The sequence below is a fragment of the Bombus bifarius genome, unplaced genomic scaffold (genome assembly GCF_011952205.1).
Source record: "Bombus bifarius isolate JDL3187 unplaced genomic scaffold, Bbif_JDL3187 scf7180000008199, whole genome shotgun sequence".
NCBI classification, from domain to species: domain Eukaryota; kingdom Metazoa; phylum Arthropoda; class Insecta; order Hymenoptera; family Apidae; genus Bombus; species Bombus bifarius.
The window spans coordinates 1,590,655-1,604,185 of NW_022884505.1; the positions used below are offsets into that span (position 1 = coordinate 1,590,655).

Here is a 13,531-nt window from a genome sequence, read left to right on the forward strand (position 1 = left end):
CGGCAGGTGGATCAGTTCCTTTTTCTTTTTTTATCTTTCCTGGACGGTGTACGTTCTCCCATTGTTTTCGAGAGCGATACATACAATACTTGACAGGGTGTATCGAAGTGCTCTTTATCGGAAACTTGATTCGCGATCTTAAAAGCCACGAGTATAGTGTCAGCGTGGATAAGAGAGAAATGACGATTCGGAAAAAAAACTTGTGATAGATGCAACAATTGCATCGATTTTGTATCGCTAGATAGAGGTTATATATGCAAAACATTTTTCGGAAGTACATGCATGATAGCTCGTGGCTGCAGCAAAGTGAAAAGCGAAATAATGCCGCCGTCGTCGCATACGAATTGGACTAAACCCCTCCTAAAGAATGGACAGATGATGCAACTGCAAGCAAAGCGTACAACTTGCTCGACACAGAATCAGAATTCGAATGGTAGTAGCACGGAACACAGTGGTATTCCACTTGACAGAAGAATCAAAGTTGTTTTAGTAGGCGATGGTGCCGTTGGGAAAACCAGTCTGGTTGTCTCTTATTCAACAAACGGTTTCCCAGGAGAATATGTACCTACTGCTTTCGATAATTATAATGGTTAGTTAAAAATCTAATGACACTGGTAAGTTCTATTTCGGATAGTGACAAGTTTGATTTAAAGTAATAAAAAGACGGTGAGTGTGTTCTTTAGCATGTCATGTATAAAAATCCGGGTAATTATTTGAATTTGTCTTGATATAATTATAAATATATAAAATGTATGTTTTATATACATATATTAAACATGCAAATGTCTTAATTTGTTACAGTGGTTGTTAATGTCGATGGTCAACCAGTAAATGTTCAGCTATGTGATACAGCAGGTCAAGATGACTTTGATCCTCTAAGGTCATTATGTTATCCAGAAACAGATGTGTTCCTAGTCTGCTTCAGTGTTGTATGCCCTTCTTCTTATCATAGTGTAACTTCTCGATGGGTAAATGAAGTACGAAAATATTGCCCTAATGCACCAATCATTTTGGTAATGAAATTTGTAATAGAAGTATTTATTTTTAATATAAAATATTTACAAGATTGGTGTGCATATATAGATATTTTAAATGGAAACAATAATAATTTTAGGTAGGCACAAAGAGTGATTTAAGATCAGATGTACATCTTATGTTACAATTAGCAAGATATGGTCAAACACCAATTACAAGTTCACAGGGTCATCAATTAGCTCAAAAAGTTGGAGCTGTAAGTTACGTGGAAACATCTGCATTAACTCAACATGATCTTAAAGAAGCATTTGACCAAGCAATAGTTAGTGCTCTTAACACAAGAAGAGGTGGTACTAGTTTATTATATAGACGTAGAAAACCTTTACCATTATGGCGCAGATGGTTATGTTGTTGCAAAAAATCTTCTAGTGGTGCATAAATATTGATTAATTAGACTCTCTAGAGTATTCTCTGTGATCAAGTGCGACTACTTTGTTATCGGAATTTTTTAATTTCTCTGAGTATCTCAGCAATATAATTCTACGATTTTACTTAAAAAATATGCAAACTTTCCATGTGTTATTGCCAAACTCTGAGATTATTATTAGATTATTTTTCTAAAATTTCAATAGACTGTACTTGAGTAATAGTTTTTTGAATTGGTTAACCCCTTGTCTTACGATTTAAGTTCCAACAGCGTGTGCCGTAACCATCGGCAGGATCAGTCAGACTGAGTGTTTGAAGTTATACAAGATATAACTAATTTTATGTTGCAAGATGTTTCATAAATAATTACTACCAATTGAGCATTAAACAAGATTCTTAAAGGTATCTTTTCAAAAAAATATATCTGCACGTCCGAATGCGGCCAAGAAAAAAACATGTTCGACGAGTCTAACTCGTGTTTCTTATGTTTGGCCCGAAAAACGTACCACGAGCCCAGCTCGACGTTGTAGGTTAAGGGGTTAATAATTCTATATATACATTCTACTTTTTTCATTAGTTAAATCTTTCTATTTTCTAAAATATATAAAACACAGTTTTCTATTTTCTTGTACAGATATAAAATTTATATTCTGATAGCTAAGCCGTACGCCATTCATAAAATTCCTGAAGCCAGATATGGCATAATTTATTATAACATTAATCATATTTTTGTTACTAGCATGTAATTGGCTACTTGCCTATTGTGATTTTTCCTTTATTGATAGGAACATTAATTTTAGAATTTAAAACAAATCATTGCCGCGTTATATTATTATTATTATTATATAATATGCACTATATTTAACATTTTAAACAGCTTTTCATGCTGCAAAGATTCTATAAAATAGGAATCCTGATACAATTTTTCCAAATATCAACTCTTTACATTCTTACATTACAATCAAACTATGTTATTTATTAGAAAACAATATGTTAATGAATATTATATATTATTCGAAAATTTTTACTTGAAATGATAGAATGTAAAGAGTTACAAATTTCATTTACATCATTAATACATCACGATACGTACGTCACATTGAAACTGTAATATTACATTGTTATTATACATATAAATCAAATTAATTATTTAAAAACACATTTTTATTATGATATATATACTTCGTAAGCAATTTATCTATTTACAAGCAAGTTCTTTCTATATATGTGAAGCATAATACTGAACTAATATTCAAAACCTTTCTGTGAAATATTAAAAAATAATATTGAACATGTTAGTGAGCGCTGTGATTATAAAATTTAAATTTTGTCAAATTCTATAATTTTTATACATAAAACATAAGAAGGTACAAGACTGTTGAAAAGTCTTAATCCACTTCTAAATTATATCATAAATTAGTTCAATTAAATTTGAAGTGAATTTATGTTCAATAAATGCAAATATTATCTATCTAGATTTTTCAGTTCTAACCATTACTTTTGAGAAACAGTAAAGTTAGAATAATAAAAGAATTAAAAAGAGAGAAAGAATAAAGACTAACCTAAAGGTAAAAGCATAATGTTTATATTTACAGTATCGTCGTTTATAATTCGTATAAATATTTCAGAAACTTCCCTTGTTAAGAGTTTTAATATATTTAAGTTTTGTATCTTCTACTAATTGTAGGGAGGAAAAGTATTAAAACATGATTTTATAAATATCTTTAAATAATATGTGAGAAAATATTTAGATTAATTATTGTTAGAAAAATGCTTTCATAACGTTATTTCTTTAAGATTAATATAACATTCTTACAATCAAATACTGTAATGACACCTTGTACATTTCTGCCTATTGTGATTTCTATTCTTTCTTCAGTTTTAATATTTTTAACGTTCGAAATTGAACACACTATAATTTTTGCTCAAATTGATGTATTTTAAAATAATTTATCTTAGACAAGTATAAAGGTGACCCTCCAGTTTTTTATTTTAAATGACAATTAATTTATATATTTTGCAAATGGGTAAATTTGAAATACCTGTAACTACGTAGTTTGACAAACTCTGTACACAATATTTTTAAAGCATACGGAACATGAAACTAATTGTCTTAATTAAGTTTCAAGCTTTACTTATGCTGCTTCTTACAGAATCAATGTTCCTGGATCTTTGATATTAACATTATAAATTGAATATATGCTTTAAATGCGAAGAAAATAATGTATACATACAATTAATGTCTGTATGTAAATATAATATGCATATTATCTTTTTATGTAATTTCTTGCTGCTAAGAAATGTGTACAATATCCATTTTAATACATTACTAGAAAAATGAGGTATAATAGGTATCAGTTCTTAAAGTGTACCGAAAAGTATTTGCAATTATATTTTTTTAAATTAATATTTTTACATTTTTTATTTTGATTTTACATTTATGAAACTCTTTTAGTTGCAGTGTTATATTTGTAATTCAATATTTTTATATGCTTTTAAAATGTTTTAAAAATATTTATTAGACAGCCTAGTAAACACATTTTTGTATCATAATGTTTATTATAAATGAAAAAAGGAAAGTACTTAAGCCTATTCATAAATATTATATGAATTAATGTATATAAAATCATATCATTTTGTCATGACGAACATGGTATTTATTATGGAATAATATATATGTTATACACATACATATAGACAAACTATTTTAGACTGAAATATCTCAATGTTGTAATAAATAGTATTACTAATTGCTTATACTATATAATAAAGTAAATAATATTTTTGTAAACATTTTTCTATGTCAATCTATGCTTTTTGATCATATCAAATTTGTGTTGAGTGTTTTTTATTATATATTTGTACACCAATAATAAATTACTCACATAAAAAATTGTAATTCATTTATTATAAAATATTTAATAACAGTGATATGTAAAAGAACAAAGGTTGTGATACTATTCCTATAAATGATTATCTCAAAATGTATCAGAACTATGAATGAGAGTATTTATAAATCTCTAAGTAATTTTATATTTTTATAATACTTATAGTTTTTTCACATTCAGAAATTTTTAATTTGAAAATATCTCAGCTTTTAATTTTCGGTCCAAATCTTAAAATCATAATTTTATCAATAACTCGTAATTACATAATTTTCAAACTAAAATTTTATCTTTGCACATCTTCGTTAAGTAATATAATTCGTAAATTTAATTACGAAAATGAAAATCTATTTCAAATATTCATGTTAATAAATAAAACTCTAAAATATTAATATGTCAATCAAAAATTTTTCCAGATCTATTTGCGAAGAAAATAATACTTTAAAAATTAATAGAGTTATATTTGAAAAAACATTCTGATAATAATGTATAGACACTTTATTGATTACTAGATGTCAGTGAAAATAAATATATGTAACTTATTTACACGATTAAGTAACCTAGAATGCCCTAGATACCATCGTAAATCAGGAAAAGTAGATATTTGTTAATTCTATACAAAACAAAATAAGTAAATTCTATCGAATTCTGGTCAATTATTTATGAAAATCTGTTGGTTACGGAAAAGATGAAGACAGATATTAATGATCCATGGAGTGGAACAGATGTTCCAGCATCCAGTAATGATAAATGTAAAAATTGTTTCGAAGATTCTTTTGTAGAAAATCAAACGCAACATATCAAGTTAGCCGATTCAGAGGAATATTTGGAAAAACTTTGTAAGTTATAAAAATCTATTACCTTCTATTTTTTTTATTTTTATAATTATACGTGTTATGTAACATATTGTAATTTCTAATCCCATATTAAAATCTTTTATTTTCTTTTAATTTCTTATCTGGAACTGTAAAATTATGTTATAGATTCCAGACTTAAAAGTCTTCAAAAAGGTACATCAAAGAAAGATCTTGTAACATCCTTATTTGAAGCAAAGGAAGATTCCATTGCACGTTTAATAACTTCTGGGTATAAGCTTGAAACTGAAGAAGAAATTGAATTTGCATCAAATCCTTTAATAAGACATATAGCACCTCATTTACAGGTAATTATAAAAAATATAAATAATTTATATTTATTGTTAAAAATGTATTTATTATTAATTATATTGTTATATTTGACATTTGTAATATTTATTTTAGGCGCTAACCGCTAGCGAATTAGTTCACCTCTTAAAAGCAGATGTTCTACAAGTTGTTAGTGAATCTGCACAACAAGAAGAAATTGCTACAGAGATATTAAAAAAATAAATAAGTTGCAAATTACCAAACAAAAGAATAAAACAGAACTAAGGCTTTAAAAAAATGTCGATCAAAGTGTTATCAGGAAAGGTATTTTTAGTAGTCACTGGTGCAAGCCGTGGAATTGGAAAACAACTTGCAATATCTGTTGGTTCGATCCTAGAGAAAGGTTCACATATACTTTTATTAGCAACAAATCTGAATGCTTTGAAAGAAACAGCAAAAAATATTCCTACAAGTATATCTGTTGACACCGTTAGTGCTGATTTAGCTTTAGGAACAAAAGAAAAATTACATGGTAAATACATACATTTTATACATATATTTTATACATAGGATAAATTGTACATATATTATAAATATATATTTTTTAGATATTGTAATGCAATCTTTAAAAAATCAGGTTTTAAATCAATTTGATCGAGTAGTTGTGATACACAATGTTGGTACGATGGGACGTGTGAATCAATATACAAATGATCTGACTGACATTAATGTCTGGCATAATTATTATGACTTAAATGTTTTTATTCCTGCTATATTAAATGGAGTAATTATGCAAATATTCAATGAAAATACAAATACGGAAAAACTGGTTATAAACATTACATCATTGTTTGGTATACAACCAGGGAAATGCTTAGCTTACTATTGTTCAGGAAAAGCAGCACGGGAAATGATCTTTAAAGTAATATTTTATATTAGTATAAATGATTTATGTAATTTTTATTCTATATTTTTTAAATTTATGTATTGTGCAGGTGTTTGCATTAGAAAATCCAGAAATCAACGTCTTAAATTATTCACCAGGACCAGTTGAAACTGATATGTACTATGAAATTTGCAATGAAGTTGCTGACAAGCAAACTAAAACAAAGTTCAATGATATGTTAACAAAAAAAACTGTTCTGACTTGTGAACAAACAGTTAATCGTCTTTTAACGGTTCTTAAGGAACAAAAGTATAAATCCGGTGATCACGTTGATTATTATGACGAGTTATGAATTGTATAAATTTATTGATACTTATTTGTATCCACTTATCATTTCTAAATTTCACAAAGCAAACAAATGAATATTTTAATAAACTGTTTATAGGGTTACTTCAAATGATTTACACTTTATTTGATATTATTGTTACATTATAAAAACGTATAAACAATATGCTATATATATATAAACTAATATTATAAAATGTTTGTACTGGAAGATACTAAGTTCTCCCATTATAACCTTGTGATTACTGTAACAATTCTTTAGAATAAACATCTTTTATCGAAGTTTATGATAATAATTCATTATTTTGTCTCAATGATGCATATCTTATAGAGTCAGCTCTTGCATTTTGAATTTGTATGTTTACTAAAATAAGTGTTACAATAGCATAAATTCCTACAGAAACTAACCAAACTGGTAGTGGATATATGGGTGGCATAAAATGTAAATAAATCAAATTGTACAAAGGAGCTGCCACCAATGGAGTTAATGTTTCAATAGATACTGTCATGGAAAATATTTTACCTACAGAATTTTGTAAATATTATTCTCACAATTTCATACTGAAAACTTATACTTTCTTTCTTATTTAACAATATTTACCAGTATCCTCTGATGGCACTGACTTGGATATTATAGCACGGATCATAGGACTAGTGATGCCACCAAACATTCCTACAACTGCAGACAGGTACATATGCCAAGGTTTCAATGTAAAACTGTGTACTAGACAACCACTCAAAGAAGACAATAATGACAATATAGCTGTCACTTCTTCAGAAAGTCCTATGAAAATATTTCTCTACTCAAACATTTTAATTACCAAACTCTCTAAAAATATTTGATGTACATACAAATTTTAATTTATACCTCCATATGTTACAAAAAGTTTTACTCCAAATATTATACCAAGAATTGAAAATATAATATTTGTAGCTAAGTAAATAGAATATTTATTTACATCCCAACCAAGTCTGGCAGTTGCAAATAAAAAGCCAATGGTCATATCTCCTTGTAAAGCAATAACCATTAAAATAATGCAAGCTATACAACACCAAACTATATATCGATCAAAACCATTGCGTTTTTTTGTACATGTACTTATAAGTTTCCTGACCAAATGTATATCGAACAAACTTTTTACAGTTATCTACAAATATTAAAAAGATATTAATAACAGCATATATACAAGACATTACAAAATACATACTGAATTTGTGCTGCATATAGTCTCAGGAACTAAAAAAAAAATATGCAATCCTGCTACAATGCAACATATAGTAGCAATAGCAAATACAACTGTATATCCATATGCTCGAAAGATAACAGGACCTGTCAATATACCAGTCAAAATACCAACAGATATCAAAGCTTCCATCCAAGCTAATTGCCAGCCTCTTTCTTGTTCATTTGATATATCAGTGAGATAACATATAGTACCTAATAAAATTATGCCAAATCCTCCACAACATGCATATGGAATATATGCAATTAATAAAAACCATGGATTGACATCCCAAATACTTATGAAGGAAAGAAGAAGGTACATTAATGATGTGCCTATGACATAAATCACACATTGAATACATGTCTATTTTTTAAAGCACATAATACTAACCGACATAGCCAGGCAACATGATAGACTTCCTTCCATAAATGTCACTCCATGGTCCCAAAAACAAAGATAAAAAAGCAGGTATGACACTTTCAATAATTGATTTTGTCATTAAAATTAAGCTGGCTTTGGGTTGCACTTGAGCATCTATCTTCAAGGCTTCCGCAGAACTACTATTTTCATGTAATAGTAAACATTCTGTTTTATTTATATTTAATGCTATACTACAAGTACGATATACTACTAAATCTGTTAGAATATTACCTACAATTCAAATCAAAGTAATGTCAATTACAATTCACTTTATAGTTTACTCATTTAAATATATTAATAAGCTAATAAATTAAATTTCATACAAATATTTATTTTATACATGAAATAAAAATATATGGAAGAGAATAATGATTTGATATCTTCTTACATATGTTAAATATCTTGTACATGATATTTATACATGACATGATATAATCTAATTAACATTCATATGATATATAAAATATATCAAAATTACTTGATATTGCTTGAGCAGTTATTAGTATCATCATAGATGGTTGTACAAGCATATAACGCTTCCATCCTGTGATCGCGTTTTCCATCTTATATTTTAAGAATTGTGTTATAAATAATAATACCACAACAGTATAAATTGATATCACATAAAAATACTGGTTGTGCTATACAGTAGTATAATATTAGACTATTAAAATATTTGATTTAATTTAAAAAATGTAATTCTTTGAACCACACAAACATAATTAACAATGTTCGAAACTTTATATCTTTTTCAGTATTGTTCCTTATCTCTTTGTACGAATCATTTTCGCATGCTTCGTCATCTTTTATAATTGGCAGATCATTTTACTTCATTGATTACCACATGATATTTCGATATGTCAGAAATTGTATTTTTTGTTTCAATAAACTGTATTTTTTGAGTATCCTACCGTAATCTTTACATAATAAAAAAAAAGTGACACTTTTATATATGCTAATTATGTATGTATATGCCACTTATATAAAACTGTATGTGTATCATTTCTGACATTTGAACAGCTGACTGCAGATAGTTTATACACTATGTATGTATTTAATGCGAAGGGCAAACATAACATTTCAAAAAAATTGTTCACGTTGACACGTTATAGTATAGTAGAAAGTAGAAAGTATATCAATACTTTTATTCAGGAATACAAAGTAAAGATTTTTGAAGAATAAATATATGTAATCACGTGGTAAAAATACATATGCATTAATTGATATTGAAATGATAGTCATCGTATCAATAAAGATTTTGCAAGTATGAAAGAACATGAGTTAATAAAGAATATTATTTATTACATTTCTAACAGCACAAGATTATTTTATTAAAATCTAATAATATGAGATAGAAAAAATTGTTTCGTATTTTGTACAATTTTAATTTCGTAACCAGTTTATTAAATATACAGAGTGTCTCAGACTTAAACGACCAAACTACAGAGCTTAATCTACGGGCAAGAAGACGAAAAATATGTTATATAAATTTGTTAATAAACACTTTGTTACAGTTATAAGGAAATATTGTACGCGTAAAATAGGTAACGGCGTAGTCATTGAAATCCAGCAAAATTTTCTTTGTAAAACTTTGTAATATAATTAATTTCATTGTTTATTGATATAAAGCCTGTATCCAAGTACAAGGACAACACTTTGAAGTGAAGAATTAAAGATGCCAATCATTTTTATTATATCATATACTATATATATACTGTTATATAACTATTACTATATATACATATACTGTTTATAACTATTAACAACACGGAATTGTTACCACATGATAATAAACATGTAATTATGCTGACACAATAATACAGTCAACTTTTATATGCTGCGACAGAAAATGTGTCGTTACATATTTTATGTGTACAATATTTCTTTATAATTTTGCAACAAAGCGTTTATTAACAGTATTACCTATTTCATGTATACTATATTTCTTTGTAATTTTGCAACAAAGCATTTACTAACATTTTTATAAAATTTTTTCATCTTTTTACTTGTAGATTAAGTTCACATAGTTTGACCACTGATGTTTGGAATACCCTGTATACATATAAGACAACAAATACAAAATTGAAATTGGTTTTATTAGTCTTATATAGTATGTTTACTGATAACAATAATGAAGATAGTAGACCAGTAACACCATCACAGGAAGATTGTTGCCACAGTGCATGTGATCCTTGTATTTTTGATATACATAAAAAATTACTCGAAGAATATGAAAGAAAGAAGAAGCAGAATATAAAAATCAACAACAGATCAAATGTATTACATTTATATGAGTACAGAAATTTTGTGGTTTCTGGTATACAGGAAATATCTGAATGTTATATTTTACTTGTTTTGAAATATAATGGTATATAATTTTTTATTTTTAAGTATATTATTTATAAAAATTATTTACAATTGTTTATAGTATTAATAATTATTTACTTCTTTTATAGAAAATAATTATAAAGATTACAGTATATTAATTGATCCAGGACAATATGTTATATTACATTTACATGATGCTGCCAAACCATACACACCAATTTCTTTCACAGATGACTCTATTGAATTCCTAATTAGAATTTATCCAAATGGAAAATTTAGTCAATATCTAGAAAGCATAAAAGTAGGTGATACAGTTCGTATTAGAGGACCATATGGAAATTTTAAATATGAAAGCAATAGGTATGCAAATTATGAAATTATATATTTTGTTCAATTATCTTTTAGCTTAATATAAATTTATAACATATAATTTTTGGTATTACTAATACAAAATGGATGGTAGAGAGAATATTATTTTAAATATACTAAATGTTTTTCCAGTTTTCAAACAATTATTATGTTTAGTATGGGATCTGGGATAACTGCAGTTTATCCTATAGCAAAATCAATTGTTGACAATGAATCAGAAGAGACAAAGATTCATCTCATTGGAGGATTTAAAAACATACTGCAGATTCCCCTAAAAAAAGAACTACAAACCTTATCAGATTATTGGAACTTCAAATGTACATTGCACATATCACAATTGCAAAGTAAGTAATTTTTTAAATAAATTTGTTTTCTACTATAAAAACATATCACATTTTTATGTAATTAAAAATACTTTCTTGTATTTTATATTTTAGATCTCTGCAGTCTCCATGGTATAGATGTAAAATCTGGAAGATTAAATGAGAAATCAATCTTTGAAATACTTCAAGATAAAATAGCTAGTACTACATTAATCTTAATATGTGGCTCTAGTCATTTTAATAAATCTGTTGCACAGTGGGTAAAATGCATGAATTATATACATATACACGTGTTTGAATGAAAATACATGAGTCACAGAAAAGATCATTATGTTATGTAGTTTTTGTAATTTAATTGTATTACCATTTAATGTGACATGATATGCTCTCTTTGCAGTTGGGGCATGAACCATGAATATGATCAAATATAACATGATTTCCAGCAATCGCTTGTAACCACTGAAAATAAAATAAATTTATAAATATTATATAAGATCTGAACAATTAATTAAAAGTTATCTCTATAATCCTTTTTCATGTATACAAACATACCTGCAATAAACAAGATGTATGGAAATGTTTCCTACATTTTTCATTATTACAAATCTTATCAGGCAGAGTCATATTCTCTAATTTTAGGGAAAAACAAATACAACATTCTTCATCAGCAACAACAACATTGTAATCTTCAACAGCTTCCTTTTTCATTTCCTGTTGAGGAAATATGTCTATATCTAATAACATCATTAAATTATTTATAATATCACAGCTTGGATTCCATTTCTGAAAAAGTATTTGGTACTTATATTACATACTTCAACATATTTTAATGCTATTATTTTACAATATTATTATAATGTAAAACTAGCAATATACTTCAAATATTACACACATATAAATTCTTAGAAACTAGTTCTGTCATTGATTCAACTTCAGTATCACTACCCATAAATTTAATTTCTGGCAAATCCATATGATTCAAAGGATCTATTTTAATGAACATTGATAAAGATGGTGTTAAGTAAATTCGTCGATAAAGATGGCTTGGTTTTGGAGGCAATGGATCTATTACCCAGCAGTTCCTAATCATTTGAAAATAACAGCTATGTTAAACTAGAAATTGAGGAGAAGATTGAAAATAAATGTTCTTTTCTATGTTCTTACTGATCAATTTGCTTCAAATTTGACCATGACTTCTCAAGCATTTCTACTTGTAATCTAAGTTTATTTCTGGCTATATTTAATGTTGATATATTCTTTTCGAAAGGCCCAAGAGAAGGTATTTCAGGTAAATCTGAATAAACAACTGTCCATGGACACGTTCTATGGCTTGTTTTCTGCAATCTTACGGCCACATTGTTCAAAGATAATTCAATTATATCTATCGTATTATTAGCTGATACTTTAATTCCCTATAATAATGTGATTTCAACATTTACAACATTTAATTATTATCTGAGATTTGGACACATAAAAATTTTTTTTAACAATAATTGTATAAATTTTTCACGTACAGATGGTATCTGAAATAAATTTCTTAATTCTGTTACCATTTCGATTGTTTGGTCATTTACTGCATCATACTCATAATTTTCAATAACATGACTAGAGTCGATGAAACTACTCTGTTTGGAAAGTATTGTTACATAAATGATACGATATGTTACATGAAATGATAAGATATAAATGGTTGTTACAAAGAATTGTCACACTCACGATTAGCAATTGTAATTGTTTTAGAAATGTTGATACTTTAGTGACATTATGCATTAAATCTTTCACTTTATCACTAAATCCTTCATTTCGTATGAATGCAATTTCTTTACCAAAATTAATTTCTGCATTAGACAGTAGTGGATAATTATGCACAATCAATTTTAGCCTAATTCGCATATTTCGTCCTGAAATGCATGGAACTTCTAAAAATCCTTTCCATGTCATTGGTCTTTTAGAAATTAATATCATTTCTGGATGCCATTGAATCATAGATTTATAATCGTTGTTAATCATTATGGTAAATTTATTACTTTTCATTCTTCTGTTCTATATAAATTATAAGATATAACATTGTATATGACATCTACCGCCTTCACAAAAGTATGTTATACCACAAACAAAATGCAAATAGATCTGATATCCAATGCACTTTTATATTATGTAATGTAACAGTTTTATACTCCGCCCACGTTGAGTCAGCAAACATAAACAAAGTCACAAGAACAAA

The 13,531-nt window shown here is 27.2% G+C and overlaps 5 protein-coding genes across 10 annotated transcripts; 3 read left to right on the forward strand and 2 right to left on the reverse strand.

Moving 5' to 3' along the window:
- Positions 1 to 42: 42 nt before the first annotated feature.
- LOC117210216 (ras-related C3 botulinum toxin substrate 1-like) lies at positions 43 to 4,192 on the forward strand. The gene is made up of 3 exons (XM_033453022.1): positions 43 to 589; positions 802 to 1,013; positions 1,115 to 4,192. The coding sequence occupies exons 1-3, from the start codon at positions 283 to 285 to the stop codon at positions 1,412 to 1,414; spliced, it is 819 nt and encodes a 272-aa protein (XP_033308913.1). The 5' UTR covers positions 43 to 282; the 3' UTR covers positions 1,415 to 4,192.
- Positions 4,193 to 4,763: 571 nt separating this feature from the next.
- LOC117210063 (sepiapterin reductase) lies at positions 4,764 to 6,923 on the forward strand. Of its 2 annotated transcripts, none has more exons than XR_004488038.1 (4): positions 4,764 to 5,125; positions 5,270 to 5,448; positions 5,546 to 5,942; positions 6,019 to 6,220. XR_004488038.1 is itself a non-coding variant. In XM_033452675.1 (4 exons), exons 2-4 carry the CDS (start codon positions 5,708 to 5,710, stop codon positions 6,646 to 6,648), a joined length of 792 nt encoding a protein of 263 aa, XP_033308566.1. In that variant the 5' UTR covers positions 5,270 to 5,448; positions 5,546 to 5,707; the 3' UTR covers positions 6,649 to 6,923. The 2 variants fall into 2 exon arrangements, 1 of the variants encoding a protein (XP_033308566.1); XM_033452675.1 differs by lacking the exon at positions 4,764 to 5,125 and adding an exon at positions 6,406 to 6,923 and having other exon boundaries at positions 6,019 to 6,332.
- Positions 6,744 to 8,850, reverse strand: LOC117210060 (tetracycline resistance protein, class B-like). 2 transcript variants are annotated; one of them, XM_033452667.1, is made up of 6 exons: positions 8,766 to 8,850; positions 8,258 to 8,518; positions 7,850 to 8,199; positions 7,510 to 7,789; positions 7,243 to 7,425; positions 6,744 to 7,164 (listed from the first exon to the last, which is right to left on the reverse strand). In XM_033452667.1, the coding sequence occupies exons 1-6, from the start codon at positions 8,848 to 8,850 to the stop codon at positions 6,926 to 6,928; spliced, it is 1,398 nt and encodes a 465-aa protein (XP_033308558.1). In that variant the 3' UTR covers positions 6,744 to 6,925. The 2 variants fall into 2 exon arrangements, with proteins under 2 accessions (XP_033308558.1, XP_033308559.1); XM_033452668.1 differs by lacking the exon at positions 8,766 to 8,850 and adding an exon at positions 8,676 to 8,730 and having other exon boundaries at positions 6,785 to 7,164.
- A 628-nt stretch (positions 8,851 to 9,478) lies between these two features.
- LOC117210062 (NADH-cytochrome b5 reductase-like) lies at positions 9,479 to 11,792 on the forward strand. 3 transcript variants are annotated; one of them, XM_033452674.1, is made up of 5 exons: positions 9,479 to 9,551; positions 10,300 to 10,655; positions 10,744 to 10,975; positions 11,117 to 11,328; positions 11,422 to 11,769. In XM_033452674.1, the coding sequence occupies exons 2-5, from the start codon at positions 10,400 to 10,402 to the stop codon at positions 11,607 to 11,609; spliced, it is 888 nt and encodes a 295-aa protein (XP_033308565.1). In that variant the 5' UTR covers positions 9,479 to 9,551; positions 10,300 to 10,399; the 3' UTR covers positions 11,610 to 11,769. The 3 variants fall into 3 exon arrangements, with proteins under 3 accessions (XP_033308565.1, XP_033308564.1, XP_033308563.1); XM_033452673.1 differs by lacking the exon at positions 9,479 to 9,551 and adding an exon at positions 9,813 to 9,831; XM_033452672.1 differs by lacking the exon at positions 9,479 to 9,551 and adding an exon at positions 10,037 to 10,084 and having other exon boundaries at positions 11,422 to 11,792.
- LOC117210061 (E3 ubiquitin-protein ligase FANCL) lies at positions 10,983 to 13,509 on the reverse strand. Of its 2 annotated transcripts, XM_033452671.1 has the most exons (7): positions 13,024 to 13,341; positions 12,822 to 12,932; positions 12,472 to 12,719; positions 12,200 to 12,389; positions 11,860 to 12,090; positions 11,672 to 11,766; positions 10,983 to 11,454 (listed from the first exon to the last, which is right to left on the reverse strand). In XM_033452671.1, coding segments are annotated over exons 1-7 (1,194 nt in total). In that variant the 3' UTR covers positions 10,983 to 11,453. The 2 variants fall into 2 exon arrangements, with proteins under 2 accessions (XP_033308562.1, XP_033308560.1); XM_033452669.1 differs by having other exon boundaries at positions 10,983 to 11,766; positions 13,024 to 13,509.
- Positions 13,510 to 13,531: the final 22 nt, after the last annotated feature.